This window comes from Streptopelia decaocto (assembly GCF_964273445.1).
Source record: "Streptopelia decaocto genome assembly, chromosome: 4".
NCBI classification, from domain to species: Eukaryota; Metazoa; Chordata; class Aves; order Columbiformes; family Columbidae; genus Streptopelia; species Streptopelia decaocto.
In genome coordinates, this window is record NC_138658.1 from 75339734 (window position 1) to 75363289 (window position 23556).

General features: G+C 51.6%; 1 protein-coding gene across 5 annotated transcripts; it reads right to left on the reverse strand.

The window, feature by feature from the left end:
- Positions 1-521: 521 nt before the first annotated feature.
- On the reverse strand, positions 522-20960 carry LOC309438597 (RING finger protein 37-like). 5 transcript variants are annotated; one of them, XM_082050213.1, is made up of 5 exons: positions 20896-20955; positions 9801-9897; positions 7620-8802; positions 3293-3454; positions 522-1403 (listed from the first exon to the last, which is right to left on the reverse strand). In XM_082050213.1, exons 2-5 carry the CDS (start codon positions 9852-9854, stop codon positions 1192-1194), a joined length of 1611 nt encoding a protein of 536 aa, XP_081906339.1. In that variant the 5' UTR covers positions 9855-9897; positions 20896-20955; the 3' UTR covers positions 522-1191. The 5 variants fall into 5 exon arrangements, with proteins under 5 accessions (XP_081906339.1, XP_081906341.1, XP_081906340.1 ...); XM_082050215.1 differs by lacking the exon at positions 20896-20955 and adding an exon at positions 20695-20837; XM_082050214.1 differs by lacking the exon at positions 20896-20955 and adding an exon at positions 19923-20195.
- Positions 20961-23556: the final 2596 nt, after the last annotated feature.

A 23556-nucleotide genomic window follows, 5' to 3' on the forward strand; every position in this document is an offset into this window, starting at 1 on the left:
ACTGACGCAGACAAAGATCAGTTGGTGCTGACAGAAGATGAGACCATTTCCCGTGACCAGAAAGCCATGAACATTATGGGTTGCTCAGAAAGTAGGTGACTTTTGAAGAGAACAAAGGTATTTATTACACGCAAAGGTGAGTTGAGTCAGCTGGAAGCTCATTACCCCAGAGAAACTGGCACAGAACGTCTGCTCTGCGGAGAGAAATTACCAATTAAGTGGCAGCAGCAGGGGGTTACGGAGGTGACAAAACCCTCCGCTGTCACCTCACCCTCAGCACATCCAGGACACGCTGGAGATGGGGTGATTTTCCTTCTGGCTTTTTATTCCCGAATAGCTCTTTGAAGATCAGAGCTCCTCTGGTTTACAGAGCTGAGTCTCAACCCAGTGACGGTCCCCACAGCTGCTGTGACATCCCCTGGAACACCCACGGGTCTGCTGATCCTTTGTGTTGGCTTTTCCCAGCTCATCCAGCCCTCCGCAAAGAGATTCGCCCCACAGAATCATTAAGACGCACGCCGGCTACGAGTCAGAAAGAGAACCTGACTTTAAACATCATTTTATTAAGGCTTAAATGTTTTTATCAGCCAGACGGGAGCTGGTCCAGTCACACGACATAAAACTGAGTGACGGTGGGTGCGACGCGATGGCTTTTCCAGCAGAGTTCGCACGAGCAGGACGAGGTCGCTGCTGGTCACTCACGTTCACCACGGGCTCTCTCAGTGCCTCGGCGCGATGGGGGTGAACGGGACGTCCCGCAGCACCGCGAGGAGGAGGGCGAGGAAGGGGAGAAGTCGGGGAGCTTGTACGTTTGTCAAGCACAAGCACCTTCGCCTGGTTCCACGACCAAACGGCTGCTCGTCAAATACGTAAATGGGTTTTTAAACTGGGGGCAAGGGGGGAAGCTAAACTCACAGTCCGAAAGGCACCTATGCTAAACCACGGGGCCACGGGGACGGCGGGGAGAGGGCGGGCGCGGGAGGTGGAAATCAGTTCTGTATAAATACATATTCCTCGTTAAAGAAGCTATGGCTTTTATTATCCTCCGGTCGCTTGGCTCTAACCCCCCGCTATTCGGCAAGCAGAAGAGCAAAGTCCTCTCCATCACCACTGACAAGCTCTCCAAGGCCTCTGTCCTCCTGCAGATCAAAACAGACACGGGGAACAGCGGCGGCTCCGTGCTCTGGGGGGTCAGAAGTGAACCCTGCGGACGTCGTGCGTGGCCGCTGACCGTTTACAGCTCCCGCACAGCACGGACGAGAGGGATTTCTGCTTCTCGGCCAAGCAGGGGCGACACAGGAGGTGACCGCAGGGGAGCTGGTAAATGGGCTCCGTTTTGAAATAAGAGGAGAAGGTTTTGCCGCAGGAAGCGCATCCTTGGGTCTGGCCGCTCCTGCCGTGCTCTGCAAAGGAGAGAAGAGAAGCGGTTTGGTCAAGGGGGGGGTGACAAGTCTGCGCTGTGTCACCCCTTGTGTGCCCAAACCTGCCCAGGAGCCGAGGGACCCACTTTCTGGTGACATACAGCTCAGGACTGTGTCCCGTTTGCTTTGTCACCACCATAAGGAAAGGGAACAGTCGGCCTTCTAGGGCAGTTTGTGCTCAGACGGGGCTGGATCACGTCAGCATTTGCACCATCAGGCTTTTAATTGAGGACAGATGACTGTAAAGGGCTTTTCATTTATTTCTGAGACTAAATCTGCCTCCCTTCCGTTTTTCAAACCGATTAAAATCACCAGTTCCCCAGAGAAATGCTTTAGGTATCGCTTTGCATTCCTGTCACACACTCCCCATCCAGGGCTACTCAGTCAACTCTTAAACGGCAGCAATTTTAAAGGGGGCAGGAAAAAGCTTAATAACTTAATGTGGCTGCGAAACAGAACAAGCTATTCAGAGAGAGGCAGGGCTGCTGGGAGCTGTGAACCCCCAGTGCTTTCTCAGGTCCCGCTGAACCTTTCTCTGCCACGAGCAGGCGGATCCGCGCTCGGGTGGAGAAGAGCGAGGCAGCAGAAGGACACGGGCTTGTGGAGGGAGACAGGAAGGTTTAATGCTTCCCTGCACCATGAAGCATCAGAATATCATTTTGGTTGGAAAAATCCCCTCAAGATCATCAAGTCCAACCATTCCCCACCCCTGGCACTGTCCCATGTCCTGAGAACCTCATGTCCGTCTGTCCAACCCTCCAGGGATGGTGACTCCAGCACTGCCCTGGGCAGCCTGTTCCAATGCCCCACAGCCCTTGGGGGAAGAAATTGGTCCCCACATCCAACCTCAACCTCCCCTGGCGCAACTTGAGGCCGTTTCCTCTGCTCCTGGCGCTTGTTCCTGGGGAGCAGAGCCCGACCCCCCCTGGCTCCAAGCTCCTTTCAGGCAGTTCAGAGATCAGAAGGTCTCCCCTCAGCTCCTGTTCTCCAGCTGAACCCCCCAGGTCCCTCAGCCGCTTCCATCACACTTGTGCTCCAGCCCCTCACCAGCTCCATTCCCTTCTCTCAACTCGCTCCAGCACCTCAAGGCCTTTCTTGGCGTGAGGGACCCAAAACTGCCCCCAGGATTCAAGGTTCAGCCTCCCCAGTGCCCAGCACAGGGACGGTCACTGCCCTGGCCCTGCTGGCCACACCAGTGCTGGTACAGCCAGGATGCTGGTGGCCTCTCGGCCACATGCTGGCTCATGTTCAGCCACTGTCGACCAACACCCCCCAGGTCCTTTTCCGACAGTCAGCTCTCCAGCCACTCTTCCCCCAATAAATCACGTTGGGAAAACATACACAGCTGGATCGGTGTGTCGAGTTAGCAGGTGCGGTGAAAACTGCAAGGATTCAACAGCCTGGTCTACAAATACTCAAACCCAATGGGATCCTGGACACACACTCAGGCAGTGATGTCGCTGCCGTTACTTGTCCCCGGTATTTGCTGGATTTACCCCTCCCCACTGCAGCGCTGTGGGCAGGGAGGTGCAGGCTCCAGTCTGCTCCCCATCCCTGGAGTGTTGGACAGACAGAGATGAGGTTCTCAGGGACATGGGGCAGTGCCAGGGGTGGGGGAATGGTTGGACTCCATGACCCTGAGAGTCTCTTCCAACCAAAATGATCCTTGGGACAACATATCTCACTTCCTGGGGGTCAACAAGGTCTGATCTGCCTTATTGGGAGAATAGAACATTGAATATATAATATTTTGGGGTCTGAAGAGGCACAGAAGGATGCTGAGCAGCAGCACAATCCTCCCTGTTAATCCAGTCCCAGTTCTCCTCTCTTCCCTCACTCCCAAAAGTGAACCAGAGGCACTTGTCACCTACCAAGGATGGTGCCTGCACCCCAGGAACTGCTGCAGCCTCCCTCGCTCTGCGCCTGCTGCTGGCTTCTCATCAGCTTGGCCGTAAACGAGGGCATGGAGCTGAGCGCCGAGGTCAGGGCCGTGTCCAAACTCTCCGAGAGTTTTTGTTCGTGAGAGACCAGATCTGCAAAGAGAAGCACAAGCTCGAGAAGCAGATGTTGGGGAAAAAAAACCCCCAAAAAACGGTGTTGATGAGCAACAGAAACACTGCTGCGCCTTGGAACCCTCCCAGGGGACAACACAGAGGATTTTAGGAGCTCTGACACTTGTTCTCTTGAGAGGTCACTTTTCCCCATCAAGATGAGGTTGCAGTGCCTCTCTAGAACAAGAGGAAACAGCCTCAGGTTGCGCCAGGGGAAGCTGAGGTTGGATCTGGGGAACAATTTCTTCCCCCAAGGGCTGTGGGACATTGGAACAGGCTGCCCAGGGCAGTGCTGGAGTCACCATCCCTGGAGGGTTGGACAGACAGACATGAGGTTCTCAGGGACATGGGGCAGTGCCAGGGGTGGGTAAAGGTTGGACTCAATGATCTTGAGGGGCTTTTCCGACCAAAATGATTCTCTGATCCCATCTCCTTTGGCTCCTACAGACAGAAAGCCCTACGGATTTCTGTCAGACATTCACATCACACCCCAGTGCCAACAAACATTCAGCTGCTGCCTTGTATCTGCAGGTCTGAACGAGGCCAAAATGCCAAATAATCCAGAAACTTGTATGTCTCTGCAAGCTCAGGCAGGTCCATCTGAGCTCCAAGGAGGCTCCCAGCAGCTCACTGGGAACGTGATTTAAGCCACTAACAAAATCTGGGGGACTTTTCCTCTCTGTCCCAGTTGTGAGCCAAGGGATGAAGCCGAAGGCAGAGGGCTGGCCCCTCCCCGCAGCGTTCTGTCCTGTGCTACGCCGAAGGCATTAATGAAGACATTGCGTTTATGAGGATGGTGTCTGCATCACTAATCCTGTTAAATCCATCTCCCAGAGGAAGACCTTTGAATTAGGGCTGCACATTTGCTACAGCAATCAAGGCTGATGAAATACTGAAGCATGAGCTCACTGGGCTTTAGTGCTTTTACTTCATAGAATCATTTTGGTTGGAAAAGACCCTTAAGATCATCGAGTCCAACCATAACCTAAGTCTAGCACTAACCCATGTCCCTAAACCATGGGGACAGGGCTCCCCTGCTGAGACTGGGGCACATCCCCAGCAGCAGCTGTTACACACTTCTGTAGGGAAAAATAACTAATGGTTCCTCCTAAACCATGGGTTAAGCTCTAAACTGAGAGATCAGAGCAGACATGTGCAGCCTGTCTTCTTCCTACTCTTTCTGGTACTATCAAACATTGGGTGTCTTTCTACCAAGTCTTTAAGTAATTTCTTTAAAACGAAAAAGCCACCAAAGCTTTCGTTGAAATATTTTTGAGTAATTTTGGGAAAAAGACAATGTGAATGGTGGGTACGAGCGGGCATTAACAGCAATCAGAAGCCATGGGCCAGCTTTCGAGGTGTTACAGACCTCTGGTCTGGAAAATACAAGGGAACTGGACTTACCTGCCCAGAAACAGCCCTTCCGTGAGCAGAGGACACATGTGCACCAAGTATTTATACCACCCTGCTCCGACCAGAGCGCTTGCAACATGCGGCCTCACAGACGTGGCTGCTCTCATAGAACAGAATAATTTTGGTCGGAAAAGCCCCTCAAGATCATTGAGTCCAACCATTAACCCAGCCCTGGCACTGCCCCATGTCCCTGAGAACCTCATGTCCGTCTGTCCAACCCTCCAGGGATGGTGACTCCAGCACTGCCCTGGGCAGCCTGTTCCAATGCCCCACAGCCCTTTGGGGAAGAAATTGTTCCCCACATCCAACCTCAACCTCCCCTGGCGCAACTTGAGGCCGTTTCCTCTGCTCCTGGCGCTTGTTCCTGGGGAGAAGAGCCCAACACCCTCTCACTACAACCTTCTCCAACCTCTCTTCAAGTTCTTCTAAACCTGAGATCGCTAAAGACATCTCTCTCCCTCCTCTCAGCTTAAGTTTACTGTCCTCCTCCAGTAGGACCATTTCCCAAAGCAATAACTCAAGAAATATAAGCGATATAAGTGTTGCTGTATGAAGCACAGTTATATCCACGTAACATTTACACTGACAGCAACTCCAATATGTTTCATGAATTCCTGTGCCAACAAGGGAGGAAGTAAACACGGCAAAATTTATGTGGATCCAGGTGAAAGATCTTGTGTGGAGTCAAGAGGAGCAACTCCCTTTGTCATCACAGACTGAAGGATGAAGGTACTAAGTCATTAGAGAATAAATCACAAGAGCAAACAGATTTTGGGGAGAGAGGTGTGAATCTCCTTGGTGTATAAACCACATATTTGCTTTCTAAGGACTGTTGCCTCCTCACCAGTCCAGTCCCTGCTGGGTGGGAGCTGCTGGACCTACACAGAGCATCTTCCACACCAGAGCTCAGGGGATCCCAGCTCAGTCTGCGCTGCCCTGGCTGTCTGGTGAGACGCTGTGTGTGGCTGGGGTGAAAGCGCCCGGCTTTACAGGGAATTTGTCTCAGGGTTGCAGATCTGGAGTGTTTTTCTGCCTCTCGGAGCTTACGCCCAGTGGTGCTGCTGGGAGATGGCTGAGAAAAGCAAGGCTGAACGGAAACCAGAGCCCTTTTCCTTCCTCTGTGGACATAAATCGCACCCCTTGTCTAACGTCTCTACCTGTTTTTTTGCTTTAATGAGCTAAAAACCCCAGGCAAGCCTCTCCCAGCCTGTGCTGTCCTCTCCTCCCTTCCCTGAATCATAGAACAGTTCGGATTGGAAGGGACCTTCCCAGCTCCCCCAGTGCCCCCCCTGCCATGACAGGGACATCTTCACCAGCTCAGGTTGCTCAGAGCCCCGTCCAGCCTGGCCTGGGATGTCTCCAGGGATGGTTCAGCCACCACCTCTCTGGCCAACCTGGGCCAGGCTCTCACCACCCTCAGGGACAACAATTCCTTCCTCATGTCCAGCCTGAATCTCCCTCCTCTAGTTTAAAACCATCACCCCTTGTCCTATCACAACAGGCCCTGCTCAAAAGTCTGTCCCCACATTTCTTACAGGCCCCTTTTAAGCCCAGAAAGGCCGCAATAAGGTCTCCACGGAGCTTCTCTTCTGTTGCTGTTGAATACTGACACTAGCTATGACATCGAGCGCTCGCTGTCACCAGAAACACCCCTCTCTGCGACGACAGCCACACTGCACAGAGAATCAAAATCACAGCATTCACACACTGAAGGCTCCAGAAGGAAATGTCACGTGTTGCTAAGGATACCATAGTTTAGCGTTAAGCTGTGACACCAGGTTCTCACCACCCTCAGTGTTAAAAACTCCTTCCTCATGTCCAGCCTGAACCTCCCTCCTTGAGTTTAAAACCATCACCCCTTGTCCTATCGCAGCAGGCCCTGCTCAAAAGTCTGTCCCCAGAGAAGAGATACAATCTGTGCGACGATACTGAGCGCGCAGGGAACAAGCTGCACCGAGAGCCCAGGCTGGCAGAGCCTGGGCAGAAAAATGCAGGAGCAGGATTAGTGCCCTGTTCCTGCCTCCTCCCCTGCTCACTCCTCCTGAGAAGATCCCACACCAAGGCAAGAAACGGCCTCAAGTTGCACCAGGGGAGGTTGAGGTTGGATCTGGGGAACAATTTCTTCCCCAAAGGGCTGTGGGGCATTGGAACAGGCTGCCCAGGGCAGTGCTGGAGTCACCATCCCTGGAGGGTTGGACAGACGGATATGAGGTTCTCAGGACATGGGGCAGGGACAGGGGTGGGTTAAAGGTTGGACTCAATGATCTTGAGGGGCTTTTCCAACCAAAATGATTCTATGATTCTGTAATATATTGTATGTCTGAGATAATAAATCACCCATGATAAAGAAACTTCAAACTATCAGACCGTGAGAAAAATGTCATCTCCATGTAGCCAGCAACTTGAAAGCAAGGAGGAGAACAGAAATACAAAATAAAATGAAGCACAGTGATGTGAGTGCACAAGAGGAATGGGTAGCACAAAGAGAATGGTGACCCTGGAGGCGAGACAAAGTGACACAGAATGGGAATAAAACCACCCAGGGATGGCAGGTTGTGCTGAGGAGGGGAATGAGACTATGACCTGATATCCACGGCATCTATCAATGGCAAAACGCAACGGCCCTAAAGCTTTCTAGAACGTGATGGGAATCTCTACTGGAGCCTCCTGACTTGAAAACCTGGCCCCAGGCTGTCAAGACAAGAAACAAAAGTGACGTAGGGAGCCACGATACCTGTTGAACAGTCCATGTGGATCAAATGCGAGTCATTGTCCGTTTTCATTTTTTTAGCACTGTTCTCTGAGGTAGATGTGACAAGCAAGTTTGTAGAAGAAAAATAAGGTGGCTGCATGGAGCTCTGATCCATACAGTCCATTTTCCTTTTCAGAGAAGACATCGTCACAGAAGAAGGTACGAGCATTTCGGAGGCGTGAGCCCTCCCGAGGAGGTTGGTGCCGGGGATGCTGTGCTGCAAGAGGAAATGGTCTATCCTGGCCTTGAGCGTGGGGTGAGGCAGGGGCTGCGAGTGCTGGCTGAAAGCCACCCCTGTGAAAGGATCGCTGGGTACCCTGCCCCAAGACGCTTCACTCCTGTTGCATTTTTCCAAGGTGGTTTGGTCGATCACCTTCCCGGAGGGCAGGAGCATGGGGAAAGTCATGATTTCCAGAGTGATGGGGTCCAAAAATTCTTCAGGGATGTCTTGGACGACGTCCACCAGCTTGCGGAGGGTCTGCTGCTCGCTGTCGTTGGCGCTGAAGGGCACGCAGTCGCTCTCCATCGGCGTCCAGAGCTCTGGCTTGACGTTGCCCATGTCCTGGGTGAAGAATTGGGAGGCCACCTGATAAACACCCTCGATCACCTCCTGCGGGCACGACTTGGCGGGTTGTCCCCACACCTCCAGCCTCTTAATGCAGGGCAGGCCGCCCCCGGCCACGTGCGTGATGCAGATTTTTAAGTGCGACACGTTGCTCAGCGAAGCGGGTCCTTTGTTCCACAGGTCTTGAGATACAGAGCCAGGGTAGGAGAAGACGTTTTCCATCTGATGGAAGGGAGGTCTCGGCTTGAAGCCCCTGTGGCCAAATGTCACTTTGCTTTGATTTTTTAAGACAGCTTTGCCCACCAGCGTGAAAGTGTCTTTGTCCGACACAGGTTGACCGGCCAGACCTGAGAACTGACCCTCAGGGCTCTGCCACGAGCTTTTATTGCATGAGGTAGAGGTGTAGACTTCGAGCCCGGAGAAGGTTTGGTATCCCCCGGATGAGATGTCAATATTAATCCTGCAGATCTCGATGTTGAAGGGAAAAGAGATGGTGACGTGGACTGGAGGTTTGATGAAGTATTCGCTGCGGAAACCACGATTTCTCCTGGCAAGGTCTTCAGAAATCAGGTTCTCCACTTCGTAACCATCAGCAGAAATCTGTGTTTCAAAAGAAAACTGGATTTATTTTGAAGCAAGAAAACAAAAGGAAACTCATTTCCAAGCACCCTCTGCTCTACTTCTGGACAGGCTGACTTGACTGATTCCCTTTCCTGGAAGCCCCGAGGCTTATAAAGTCTCCAGCACTTGCTAAATGAATAGATAAAAGCAAGGAAAATTCTATTTATTCCAGCTATGGTCACTCCACACCCTCCTGATCACATAATACCAAGCCCAAGAAGCACGGCCAGGTCTCTCAGCTCACCACCGGTGCTGTTATTTTTACAGCACAATACCGAAAAATCCAAGGTTGTCTTGGATTTCGGTGTGTGAGCCGGTGGGGAGACTCATAATTAAAAAATGGCTTTGAATTGAAACTCTTCTTAGAGATTCTGATGATGCTGAGTGAAAATGTAACTACTTGTAGAGTTACTTCAGCAAACCTGGTCAAGGGCCGCATATTCTGCCGTACAAAGGGAAAGCTGTAATATTGCAGGGAAAAGGGTATCTCAGGTCAAAGCAGGCGCACCTGCAAGTATATAATGTTGTCTTGTTATGAGATCCTACAAAATTAAGGCTTTTTCTCCTCAAAACGTAGCATGTGCCACATCAGAGCAGTCACATGAGGTTACAATGTTCTAAACGCTACCTGAGAATGACCCAGCATAGACAGGACAACCCAAATTTTGAAGAGTAACTCGTGGAAAATCTCTCAGCATTGGTTTTTCAAAGCATTGAGCCTTCAGCTCCACTTGATTGTCAGGTGAGCTGCAGATCCTGAGCACCCAGACATGGGTTCTCTTAGTGTTTGCACATCAGGGACTCTCTCCAGACCGAAGCACAAACAGGGAAGGGGATCCAGGAGCCCAAATTCCCAACATCAGTTCAGAAAACCTTGCTGGGAATGACAGGAGACTGCGGAACTTGGAAAAAAAGCCACTTCCATCTAACCCATCTATCCCTCCAGCTCCCCAAACCCCCCCACATTGTTATTTTACCTTGTTGCAGTGAATTCTTGGCTTGAACTGCGGCAGACAGACGTTTATGACCATCTTGGCAGATGGAGAGAAGTCACTTTCTGAGCATCGGATTCAGCTGGTAAAAAAAGAAAGATGACAAAATAAAGTGAACATCAGTGAACAGGGTCTCGTGTTTTGGAGCCTGTATGAATTACAAGCTCAGTAGCTCCTAAAATGCAGCTCAGAACTGAGTCCAGGAGGTGAAGTCAATATAAACCCAAATGACTGTGGTGGAGAGAAAAAATTGCGTTAAATAGCGAATCCCTGGAGAAACAAACAGAAAATGGCTATTTTAACTAAAAATGCCTTATCTATGGATAGACCAGCAATTAGATCTGAAAGTTTATCGAAGACACAGGTTTTGTAGATAGAGTAAAGCATCAGATTATCATGGGGGGGTTGTCAAGGGGATCGGTGCGGGCTCTCAGCAGCACCGCAGCCCCCACTGCGGCGAGGCAGAAAGAGCTCATGTCCATTCCCACCACCTGGCCTGGAACTGGGCGATTTGCCCCGATTCCCAGTTCCCCCAGCACCGTCACGTTGATCCGCCGCCTTCAGCAGATGGAGGCAGGACCTGCCTGCGCTCTCCGACAACACGAGGAGGGAAACACCAGCTGGCGCTGCCGCAGAGAAAAATGTTTCTGAAGGGCTTGGGGAGGCTCAGATGTAAGCTGAGATTAAAGACAAAATATTAATAATCGGTATTTAATAGCTCCGAGGGAGCAGAGGGCATTTAATAGCTCTGAGGGAGATGATCTGTGCTCTGAACACTGACCCAGCTGATTCTTTCGACAGTGTTCATTAAATAAACTCAAGCGAACGCACCTTCTTTTCCATTGAAAAAAATGTGACTCGAATCGGTTATATCACATCCCTTTTCAGAATGAAATTATCCGCGAGGTAAGAGCTTTAACCTTATGTTAACCTTAGTTTTAGTATGTCACTGCCTGGGGCAACCTCGCAAATCAGAAACCCGCTGCTCCCTTCAAGAACAAGCAGCCCTTTAATGATTTTCAGCTGAAGCCGGTAGCTCAGCAAAAATGAAACTGGTCTTATGGGGGCAGGCGGGTCCGGCCGCTGGGACGCAGAGTGTTAATGAGCCGCTTTTGCTGGCAGAACGCGGGGGAGCAGCCTGGTGGCTGTGCTAGGAAGGAGCTTCTGAATTTACGAACACTTTAAAAATACCAAACTGCATTACTGAAGTCATTACTCGTCGAAACAAACGGCTCAAAGATCACAGAGGACTCAAAGACTATGAAGTGCTGCCAGGAGACCACACAACTGTCCCAACTCTCTTGGTGATTCACCTTCCCGTGAGGTGAACAAAGATCTTTCGACTGAGGTGATGAAACGCAGACCTGGAGGATGGTACTCGGCCCTTTTCTACACCAGCAAGATACACTGTGGTGTTGGGCAAGAGATTTAGAACCAGGATTTTTGGAGCTGGTCACCAAGTGTCTTCCTGGTGTCCTACATATGACTGGAGAGCTGCTGCAATAAGGAATATAGAATCACAGAACAGTTTGGGTTGAAGGGACCTTAAAGCTCCCCCAGTGCCACCCCTGCCATGAGCAGGGACATCTTCACCAGCTCAGGTTGCTCAGAGCCCCGTCCAGCCTGGCCTGGGATGTCTCCAGGGATGGTTCATCCACCACCTCTCTGCCCAACCTGCGCCAGGCTCTCACCACCCTCAGTGTGAAAAATTTCCTCCTCATGTCTGGCCTGCATCTCCCTCCTTTAGTTTAAAACCATCATCCCTTGTCCTATTGCAACAGGCCCTGCTGAAAAGTCTGTCCCCATCTTTCTTATCAGCCCCTTTTAAGTCCAGAAAGGCCGCAATAAGGTCTCCCGAAATGTGCACAGTGGTCATTGAAGGTGCTCTGTAACACTGAGAAATTGAGGGAGATAAACAAACCATCCAAGGTATTTAAAACCAGCAGCTAAAATGAGCTGGATCAGGCTTGGGACAGCAACCTGCTCACAGCCACGTCTCTCCCCGTCCTCCAGTTCAGAAAGCCTTGAAACGCCGCACGGCGGAACAGCCAGAACAGCTTGGATGGCTTTGCATTGGGAATGGAAGCGTCATCTGCTGTTCCATGTGAAATAACCCCTGCAGCTCCGGTGTGAGGCAGAGCCTGCCCTGTGCACCTCAGCAAACAACCCTCCTCTTGGAGAAAAACACCGGCCGAAAGCTCAGGAAGATGCCAGCAGCTCTGTCCTCAGAACAGCGCGAAGGAATCGGACACCAGGCCACATCCTGAGCAAGAAAATAACACAATGAGCCACATGAGCATGAAATTATGGTCTCAGGGTCAGAGCAGCTCAACTCACAGCCCCAGGTTCCACCTCACCACACACCTTTCACGCCCTGTCCTGCCCATGTGCAGCTCCCACGGGAGAAACTCGGCCTGCGTGCCCTCCAGCCACAGCTCAACGCTGGTGGAAACAGTAAGGAAATACAAATGCATGTTTCCTGGAACGCCAGGTCAGCTTCATGTCTAAAAATCACCCCGATTCTGTCCCCATTATTACTGTTCTGCTCTAGAGTCACCAAATCCATCTACTTTCATTTAGGGTGGAGGAAAAAAGTAATCGTGGAGAAAAATGAATAGGACAGTAGTTTTTATTTAGCATCTGAGGATCTATGTACAAAAGGAGAGCGCAGGACATAAGACTGTCAACAGAGCAGAATTGCATAATGTAGCAAGGCAGCCTGAGCACACAAAGCACCTGCCAAAAACTTAACAAACCCTCAGAGACCGTTTTAATCAGTAATTAGAGAGATGCATCGGGGAGGCTGTGTCAGGCCCACCCAGCCCTGCGCAGCAGCGCCGGGTCGAACACTTTGTAATGGAGGTAGCTGAGCTTCTCCAGCCGCGTGCGTTTGAGGAGGGGGAACCATTCCCAGAAGGGAAGCTCCACCACCACGTAGCCCAGCTGCCGCAGCTGCCGCCGCTTCAGGTGGTGCAGCCCCAGGAGCCGCTTGGAGCCATAGCAGTAGTGGTTGCGGTTGGACACCTGGATGGCCAGCTTTACCCCCCGAGGGTGACGACTCAATGCGAGAGAAGGTGGGGGTTCAAGAGAGTGCCCCGATTTAGGCTCGACTCGCAACCTGGCATCCGTGAGAAGAGCTTGACCTAAAAGCGCAGCACTCGGTGCTCGTGCTTCTTCCCCCCTCGTCCCAGCTTTGTTTTCCGCTTCTGCGACAGGCTGGATATTAGACCTCCCTTTTATAAGCTGAGTCATTAACTCATCCGTTAGACTCACTCCGACCTCTTCTAATTTCTTATCTGCAACAGGCTGTTTTGAGTTGAAAGGGATGGGATGTCCATCCATGGCCAAGTGCACCTCCAGATCACTGGACCTCGTGTGAGGTAGGATCATGTGGTTCCTCACGTACTCAGGGCCACCCAACACGCTCTCGAGAAGAGAGGTGGCTTCCACAATTTCAGGCCTGACATAGATTTCCTGCTCTGCAAAATTCAAAATCATCTCAGTGATCTCCTGATCGAGCTGAGGCGGAAGGCGGCTGCCTCGGTAGCTCGGGCACTCGATTTCAACACTTCTACTAAGGGTGAACAGGTCCTTTTTGAGCTCGTATTTACTATCTCTCGTTTTCTGGACAAACTCATCCCCCAAAGCGTAGTCTATGAGCTCCTCTGGGAAGCGTTTGACAAACGCCAGGCCAAGTAAACCAGTAAGGAGATGCTCTGGAAACTTCCTAAATTCATGGAGTTTTCTATGCATCTGCTCTATCAGGCTGGAGTAAAACTCCTCCTCGTTTGGAGGTTCATAGTCCAAGCACCCAAACGACCACAAGAACTTGGCAGCATCTTTGCTTCGGCAATAAGTCACCTTAGAAGGCAAAGACGCGGCTACAGCGGCCATAATGCCTTCATCAAAGTAGTGTAAGGACGAACAGGTAAGAGTGATGTGCATGATGCCCTGGATGTTTATCGTAGGAATCCGAGCGGGAATAACCTTCCCAAGTTCCTTCAAGAGGGGTAAGTGGTCCATGCGAGAGTAGCGGAGCATTTTGAGGACATTCACCAAAGCGTAGGTGCTCATGTCTTCCATCTGCAGGGACACTCTGTCCGCAACTTTTCTCATGACATGGTCAGAGATGCCGCTGAGGGACTTGAAGAGCCCTAAGCAGATCGCACCCACCTCCTCCAAGGTGAAAGTGTCCAAGTACTTCAAAATTGCACTCTCCACCTTCTGCGCCAAGTCGGCGGGTGACCTCCGGCCTTCACCTATGATGTAAACGAGCTGAACAAACTGGGGCAAAGTGAGGTCTTTCCAGTGCATGTTGGTGTAGCTGAACAAAATGCTCAGGTAGGAAGGGACGCTGCGGTCCAGGCAGCGCCAGCAATCGGCCACCAGCAGCACCTGGTCCAGCTTCATGTCCCACACCCGCCGGCAGAATTCGTTCTCGCATGTGTTGAGCAGAGGGTGGGCAGGCGGAACGACCAAACGAACACAAGACTTTAAAATATCAATGAGGTCTGAGGTACCGAACAACCTGATGTTTTTGGCAGCACAGGAACACAGTGTATTAAACCTGGGTTCGGACACCAACGCTGCGTGTTGTTCGACCGGCAAACGACTCAGTTTGCGAAAATAATCTGCAAGAGTTGCTGGGCTCTGGCTGCCCTCGCATACGGCCACGCTGTGCAAAATCGAGTCACCTTCTTCTAAAGGAAGGGTCTCCAGTGGCTCAGACTTGTCATAGCTGACAGATCTGTACTCAGGCCGCCCCTTCTGAAACATGCGGGGGTCCTCCTTGGAGTCGTGCATCTCCATTTTTACCTTTTCTGCCTCTTCCTTGGTTTGTGCCGTGGAGAGACTCGCTGAGATGGTCTCCTCGAGGAGAGGTTTGGACTTGGGCTTTGGCAGAGCATTTCGGAGAGGTGGCAAAGCTTGAGATGAGGAGGTATCGAATGTATGGTGAATCTGTGAGGTGCCAGGGCTGGTGAAAGCATCACCAAGAGCTTGGCCACTGTTCCTAGCAGCGTGCTGCTGGGACACAGCTCTGCTTTTGGCATAGGCAGCTGGATTGTACAACACTCTGTAGTCCAGGGGATTCAGCAAGTGGATTGTGGCTGCAGATTCGGTGCCGGCATTGGCTGCTTCTGGGTTCTCTTCCTTATCCTGCTCACTTTTGCTGCTTCCGCTCTCGGCCTTGTGCTTGGCTGTGGTTGAGAATGTCGTCACCCTGCTCAGCCTTGGAAATCTTCGGCACAATAGCACTGTAGCCATGGATCACAATTTACTGGGGTCAGAATTGCTTCCAGGTACTGAAAAAAGGGCAGACGAAGAATGAGTGGTTTCCACCTAACATGATGTACTTTTTAATCTAGCCTTTATGCTACCGAAAGTGAGGTGATGCCGGTATTTTCCCCGAGCTGGGGTGGCGATTTCCCTGCAAAGCCGTGAGGCAGCTGCTACTGAACGTTACCTCACACAAAGGCAGCTCAGGACGAGCACCAAGACCTGACATACCCAAAATCAGGGTACAGGGCACTCGGGGATCATGTGCTACTCAGCAGCTGCAGGTAACCTGGCAGACACTGTGAGAGTTAAGAAAAAAACCTCAAGACTTTTTCATTTTTAAGAGACCAAACCTGCTCTTCTTTCATTCTAAACAATAAAAATATATCTCTGCAGGAGAGCTGCAGCTTCAAGAGACTTTATGGATTCAAACGTTCTGCTACTTTGCTCACCATAGTCTGAAACACGAACCACTACCCAAGAACTTGTTGGAATATCCAGGGTGCCGCACGGCTCTTTGCACCTGGAGACAGTATGTGGAGGTTGGGAGAAAAGTCTCTGCAAAAATCAGTACACAGACTGAAATCTGACCTGTAACCTGCAGATAAAGATGAGCTGAAAGGAGAAATGTGACCCCAGAACAAAGTTGGGGAAGAGTATGGGAGAAGTAACACAAATCATGATGAGGTGTTACATTCTGAGTTGAGAACCAGAGGAAACAAGAGCTTCACGCTTCAGATTTGGGAGTGTTTCCCATAGTTTTAGGGGACAGAAGGCTTAAAAATGTCAAGTGCCTCCCTAAGTCCTGCCTAAAGCAGCTACAGCACAGAAGGTGAGGATGAGAAATTCGGCAGGAGTTAAGCTGTGTGCTGCCAGCCTGCACAAGCTGCCAAACGAGCCTGTTTATGATCATTTCGATGCTGATTAAAAAAAACAACCCACCGTGCCAGCGCTCTGTGTAACACACCCTCATCCCACCAGGGCTGGCCAACCCCAAAGATGCATTAAATGGGGTGTTTTCAACTTTAAAATCACTTGGGCTCTCTCAGAGCAATCAGGAAAACCACAGCCCGGCAGAGGTGCTGCAACAGCGAGATGCATCAGCTCCAAACAGGGAAACGAATCCTTAATGGGCATCGCTCTGAGCTCTGCTTATATACACAGCTTCCCGATCAGGGCTGGATCAAGATGCTAAATCAGTGGAAAGCTTGGGGGAAGAAGAGGGAAGAAAAAGTCGGGTGAACGCTGTAGCTTTGGGGTGTCTGAGTAGGAGAGGGACAGGGGATCATGTGCAGCTGTGGCTGAATATAAACTGGATTTTTTTGAGTACAAGAATCCTGTCATTTCCCAAAAAATCACAGAATCATTTTGGTCGGGAAAGCCACAAAAATCACTGAGTCCAACCGTTCCCCCACCCCTGGCACTGGCCCATGTCCTGAGAACCTCATCTCCGTCTGTTCAACCCCTCCAGGGATGGTGACTCCAGCACTGCCCTGGGCAGCCTGTTCCAATGCCCCACAGCCCTTTCCAGGAAGAATTTGTTCCCAAGATCCAATCTCAGCCTCCCCTGGCACAACTTGAAGTCATTTCCTCTAGCCCTAAACAACCCATTAGATGATCTATTCCTGCATTGCAATGGCAAAGCATCAGCTTCTCCCAAGGAAGGGTGAGACGGGCAGGAAGGGTAAAAGGGGAAAGGGAGGGAGGGAGGATGGGGTGGGGGGGACTCGAAGTGATGGTCTCTGCTCCCTCCTGGTGCTGTTTTTTCACCAGGCAGCTTCCCCTCCACAATGACAGGGCTCAGGTTCTGTCTGAGAACAGGATTCCACTACAGAATTGGCACAGGAGCACTCCCAGTCCGCTCCAGTGCAACAGTGCTCAGTTCAGCCCTTGGGGATCAACTGGCACCGAGGCAGCCGAGGAGACCTCCTGCCCTCTGCTGCACAGGCAGAAACTGCTGCTGAGGAGAAGCTGCTGCAGCTGTGACCATCTCAGCCACCCCAGCAGGAGAGGTGAAAAAAACCAACCAGAGTGGAGAACAGGGAGCTCTGGGGGGAAAAAAGAGGGAGAGCAAGATAAAATGAAGATTTCTGGAGACAGCCAAGCAGGGAGGAGGGTACAAGAGGCCAAAGCATTTTAAAAATAATAAATGGCTGATAAATATTGCGAGATACTCATAAGCTTGCCAGGCACTCTGTATCTCACAGGGCAGCCCCTGGTGCAGATCTGTGCTCCAGACACCAGGCACAACTGAGCCTTATGCCTGTGCTACCCGCCCAGCCAGGCAGCTGCAAGGCCAGAACACCCCCTTCCAGTGTGAGAAATCAAACTGTGCAGGCAGGAGAGACTCTGAGCCATCCCTACCACTGACTGGCTGGTGAGCAAGGGAAAGGAAAAGTTCTCTCAGAACCTGGACAGCAAAACCTGCGCTGGGAGCTGAGACGCTGCGGCACAGCCCAGACTTGGCAAAGCTGTCAGCAGCAGCAGGCAGGAGCTGGATCTTAAAGCTCTCCCGTTTCTCACAAAGAAATATGTGATAAAAATACCGTTCCTGGCTTTACTGGCTGTGATCTAGAGCCAGAACTGGCCACAAGCGGCAGCCGTGAGGTGGGTAAAGCTCAGAGCTGGGGGAAGGAGATGCCATCCCCACCAGCATCGCAGAATCACAGAACAGTCTGGGTTGGAAGGGACCTTCCCAGCTCCCCCAGTGCCCCCCCTGCCATGAGCAGGGACATCTTCACCAGCTCAGGTTGCTCAGAGCCCCGTCCAGCCTGGCCTGGGATGTCTCCAGGGATGGTTCATCCACCACCTCTCTGCCCAACCTGGGCCAGGCTCTCACCACCCTCAGGGACAACAATTTCTTCCTCATGTCCAGCCTGAATCTCCCTCCTTTAGTTTAAAACCATGACCCCTTGTCCTATCACAACAGGCCCTGCTCAAAAGTCTGTCCCCACATTTCTTACAGGCCCCTTTTAAGCCCGGAAAGGCCGCAATAAGGTCTCCACGGAGCTTCTCTTCTGTTGCTGTTGAATACTGACACTAGCTAAGACATCGAGCGCTCGCTGTCACCAGAAACACCCCTCTCTGTGACGACAGCCACACTTCACGGAGAATCAAAGTCACAGCATTCACACACTGAAGGCTCCAGAAGGAAATGTCACGTGCTGCTAAGGATACCATAGTTTGGCGTTAAGCTGTGACACATTTGGGAAGCAATTCAGTAAAGAGAATATTTCTCTCCTCGCTTGCTCCAAATCCAGCAAAAATAGAGAAGACCACACCCAGGGGGACGAGGTCAGGTTGGGTCAAGACACTTCAAGCACCTTTGAAAGAAACAGGCTGGATCCCAGTGGCCTTTTGCCCAGGATTTCACCCACCCCCGCCCTAAATCTTTGTGATCTTTTCAGTTTCTACAGCATTTCTCTTTCAACTCAACCTACACCTCTCCTCAATTTTCCTCTCTTCCTCTTACCCCGAGAAATCAGCCTTCTTTCCACCTCCCACTGCACTTCTCTTCTTCATACAAAGCCAAACTCCTTCCCACCTCTGGGCAAGTCTCTCCAGGAATTTCACTTCCACTGAGCCCAAAAAGCCAGTTGAAAAACATGTGTTTTGGGAGCAGGGCCCTGCAGGCTGCAAATAAACTTTGTGTAGGTTCTTTGGGATGGAAACATCTGTGTCTGTGTGTCACACTTACAGCTGAGATCTTGGTCAAAAGTACAACAGCACAGCTGAGTGTTACCTGAACACCAGAGAAAACAGCATTTCTGCAGGGATCACAGAATAGTTTGGGTTGAAGGGACCTTTAAAGCTCCCCCAGTGCCACCCCTGCCATGAGCAGGGACATCTTCACCAGCTCAGGTTGCTCAGAGCCCCGTCCAGCCTGGCCTGGGATGTCTCCAGGGATGGTTCATCCACCACCTCTCTGCCCAACCTGGGCCAGGCTCTCACCACCCTCAGGGACAACAATTTCTTCCTCATGTCCAGCCTGAATCTCCCTCCTTCAGTTTAAAACCATCACCCCTTGTCCTATCACTACAGGCCCTGCTGAAAAGCCTGTCCCCACCTTCTTATCTGGCCCTTATAAGTCCCCACATTTCTTACAGGCCCCTTTTAAGCCCGGAAAGGCCACAATAAGGTCTCCCTGGAGCTTCTCTTCTCCAGCTGAACACCCCAACTCTCTCAGCCTGTCCTCCCCACAGAGCTATTCCAGCCTTCAACACCACCCACCTCAGATTATGAGCTCTGTGCAAGGGGATACAGCTGCACCCTGAATGGCTGCTGGTGCTTTTCATCCATTTGAAACCCTCAATGGGACTTCCCGTAGCGCAGGGCCCCTCTATGAGCCCAATGTCTTGTCCCCTCCTTCCCCCCACCCAGCCCCACAGGGCGGGCAGCACCTCCTCGGTTACACGGGAGGAACTTCAGCTCCGAGCAGTGAAATGCTGGGGTGAAACACCTCGTTTTGGCCAAGAGCCCATAGTCAACGCCTGGGCTGAAGAGAAAAATCACAGGAATTCTTTCCCCCAGGCACTAGATTATGACATCAGAGTGCAAAACCGTCACGTTCTTTTTGTTTGTGCTTTTTTCCCCTGTCAATTTTAAGTCCCTGGGGCAGAAAGACAAAGGGTCCGGCCCCTGGCAGGGAGTTCACACCACAGAATCCCAGACTGGTTGGGAGATCATCCAGTCGAAATACAAGCCCTACTCCAAAAATAAGCACTAGTTACAGTTCATTTAAAAACTCAATCTGAATAGTGTCCAGACAGCTATACGTGTAAAAAAGTAAGCACCTTTCGGAGCAAAAATTAATATAAGACCCTCTCTTACTTTTGGAAAAACAGGGTGTATATCCAGATCATGAAGTCCAACCCAGGTTCACCAAAGCAGATCACACAGGAAGGTGTCCAGGCGGGTTGGAATGTCTGCAGAGAAGGAGACTCCACAACCTCCCTGGGCAGCCTGGGCCAGGCTCTGCCACCCTCACCATCAAGAAGTTTCTTCTCATATTTAAGTGGAATCTCCTGTGTTCCATTTTATACCTATTGCCCCTTGTCCTATCATTGGTTGTCACCGAGAACAGCCTGGCTCCATCCTCCTGACACTCCCCCTTTATATATCTGTAAACATTAAGGAGGTCACCCCTCAGTGTCCTCTTGTCCAGCTCCAGAGCCCCAGCTCCCTCAGCCTTTCCTCACACGGGAGATGCTCCACTCCCTTCAGCATCTTGGTGGCTGCGCTGGACTCTCTCCAGCAGTTCCCTGTCCTGCTGGAACTGAGGGGCCACAACTGGACACAAGATTCCAGGTGTGGTCTCCCCAGGGCAGAGCAGAGGGGCAGGAGAACCTCTCTGACCTACTGACCACCCCCTTCAACCCACCCCAGGTACCATTGGCTTCCTGGCCACAACCTCTCTGGGCAGCCTGGGCCAGGCTCTGGCACCTCACAGGAAAGAAGTTTCTCCTCATATTCATATGGAACCTCCTGTGTTTCAGTCTGTGCCCGCTGCCCCTCACCCAGTCACTGGGCAACACTGAGAAGAATCTGGTCCATCCTCTGACACCCACCCCATAACCTCTGCAACCCGAGCCCCGCTACTTACCCATGTGCCTGTACCTACACATATATTATATATACATATATATATATACGCATATAGGGGCAGCGCAGGCCGCGGGCGGGGGGCGCTCGGTGCGTTCGCGTGTGCCGCTCCCGGCCCCGCTGCGGGGGCGGCGCTGCCGAGGGGCCGGTGGGGGGCAGGGGGGAGGGGAGGGGTCGCTGGCCGCGCTCCCGCCGCACTCACCGGGCCTGGCGCCTCCGCCGGCGCTGCCGCTGCCGCCCGGCCCCTCCGCCCGCCGCCGCTTCCGGCCACCTGACAATGACGTACTTCCGGGCGCTGAGCGTGGCCCAGCGCACCGCCGCGGGAGGAGCGGCGGAGCGTAGCCGGTAGGTGGCGCCAGCGCCGCGCCGCCCGACAACACGTGATGCGGGAGAGGGGTCATGTGACACGGGGGTTGCCATAGCAACGAGGCCTGTCATGGCGGCGCGGCCCGAAGGGTTCGGGCGATCATTCGGTTCCTCGGTGCCTCCCACCTGCGACACACGGCGGCTGCAGGCCCGGAGGCTGCCCCGGGAGCGCCCCATGGATGCCCCGGGGAGCTGGGCGGCAGCTGCAGGAGCCACCCCCAGTGTCACCACATAGGCCGGAAGACCTGGCAGTGAGGCCTACTGGAAATTTAATATTAGACGAATAATAAATGAGATAAATAAATGAACCGCCCCCCAGTGTCACCACATAGGCCGGAAGACCTGGCAGTGAGGCCTACTGGAAATTTAATATTAGACGAATAATAAATGAGATAAATAAATGAACTGCCCCCCAGTGTCACCACATAGGCCAGAAGACCTGATAGTGAGGCCTGCTGTAACTTTAATATTAGACGAATAATAAACGAGATGTCTAGCGGCATTTAACTTTTGATTGTAGAACAAAACCTATCCCGGAATTTAGAAGTGAACCATAGACAGTTGATTATCCAGTGATTATTGCCAAACTTGGGGATATGCTTGACTTAAAGTAAACTTTCCTCATTGTAATATCATTTTAATATAGAAACACAGCTTGCAAAATGTACGCCTTAATGATGGGTATGTGTTAAAGTGATTGGACACCTTTGTTTTATTTCAATACTTATTCCTTGAAACTTACGAAGAAGCCTCCAGGAGAAGGACCCTAACTCACTCAGCATGTGTAGTAAGAATAGTGGTTTTATATATAACTCGTATGTAAATATTGTAACCAGCCAGCCCTGCAGGTCTGCCCTGAGGGGGTGTGTGCAGTGATCAGAGATCACAGACTGGCTGGGGTTGAAGGGACCTCTGGAGATCATCCAGTCCAACCCACCTGCTCACGCAGGGTCACCACAGCAGATCACACAGGGTCGTGTCCAGGCGGGTTTGAATGTCTCAGAGAAGGAGACTCCACAACCTCTCTGGGCAGCCTGGGCCAGGCTCTGGCACCCTCAGAGTAAAGATCTTGTATAAACGATCAATACTTTTATTGCTGGGGTGCCAGTTCGATCAAGCATCCAGATTTGCACAACTCTGTAATAAAATGGATATCTCGTCTCTGTGTGCAGAATTTCGCTCATTTTCATGTGTGCTGGGTAAAGAACGTGTTTAGGGACAACACCAGGAGCAGGTCCCTGTGCCCCTCCATAGAATCAGAGAACAGTTTGCGTTGGAGGGACCTTCGACAGTCATCTAGTCCAACCCCTGCCATGAGCAGATCGAAACGCTGGCCCAGGTTGGGCAGAGAGGTGGTGGATGAACCATCCCTGGAGACATCCCAGGCCAGGCTGGACGGGGCTCTGAGCAACCTGAGCTGGTGAAGATGTCCCTGCTCATGGCAGGGGGGGCACTGGGGGAGCTGGGAAGGTCCCTTCAACCCAAACTGTTCTGTGATTCTGAGATTCTGATGGTCTAGGCGTAGCTTCTCCGAGGCCTCTCCGCACCGGTGTGGATTTGGGTCGTGAACAGCATGTGGTGGAGGCGCATGTCTCAGCTGACGCCTCTCACTGCAGCCTTACCCACAGAACCGGGGTGACTGAGGTGGGAAAGGACTTCCAAAGGTCATCTGGTGCAGCCCCCTCCTCAAACAGGGCCACCAAGAGCCCATTGACCAGTGCCGTCTTGAGGCAGCGTTGGAATATTTCAGGTGCTCACAGCTCCCCTGTGCCCAGACACATTTCTTCTTTCCACTGCAGGCTTTAAGCATTGGCAAACTATAATTAAATAAAGTTTTGCACATGGAAATGCATTAAACGGGGCTTGGCATATAGACTGACTTAATATTTATAATCCTTTCCTAATTGTTCGACCAGGTAAATTTCCTTTTCTCCTCTTCGTTTCCTTCAGTCTTTTGTCCACTGGCAGGTGAGGAATTCACACGTTTAAGAGACTAAATGTAGTTGGAGGAGAACCATGCTCATAGTGAACTGAAATGAAAATCTCGTGTCACTGTTGTCACCTCACACCTCAAACCTGGTCTGAGGGGAAGCATCGAATCCCTGACATGCCTCCGAGAGGCTTCAACTTTGTCATGGAAGGACAGGAGACCTCTCTGGCGAAACTGGTGTTGGAAAAAGTGTTGGATTTGTTGTTTTTGTTTGAAAATAATGTTGATATGAATGTTGTTTTAATGTGACACTGGCGAAGCAGGTGGGGTGGGATTAATTTGAGTAAAAGCCTGCAGTATGGCAGGAGATTTGGGACATCCCGAGCTCCATGCTTGGGAGGGAAGGCAAAGTAGACCTTGCCCTGGGGTCAGCCTCCAAAACTGGCAACACCCTCCCCCCCACCCCAGCCATCCAGGGATCCAACATGCATTTGCTGCTTTTTGACTGTGTTTTCTGTTCCTTTAGCCACATGAAGGGCTTGTGCAGGGGAAGCAGCCCCATTATCC

Excerpts from the sequence above, each read along its gene's own strand:
- LOC309438597 (XM_082050212.1), bottom strand. The coding sequence starts at position 15,080 with ATGGCTACAGTGCTATTGTGCCGAAGATTTCCAAGGCTGAGCAGGGTG.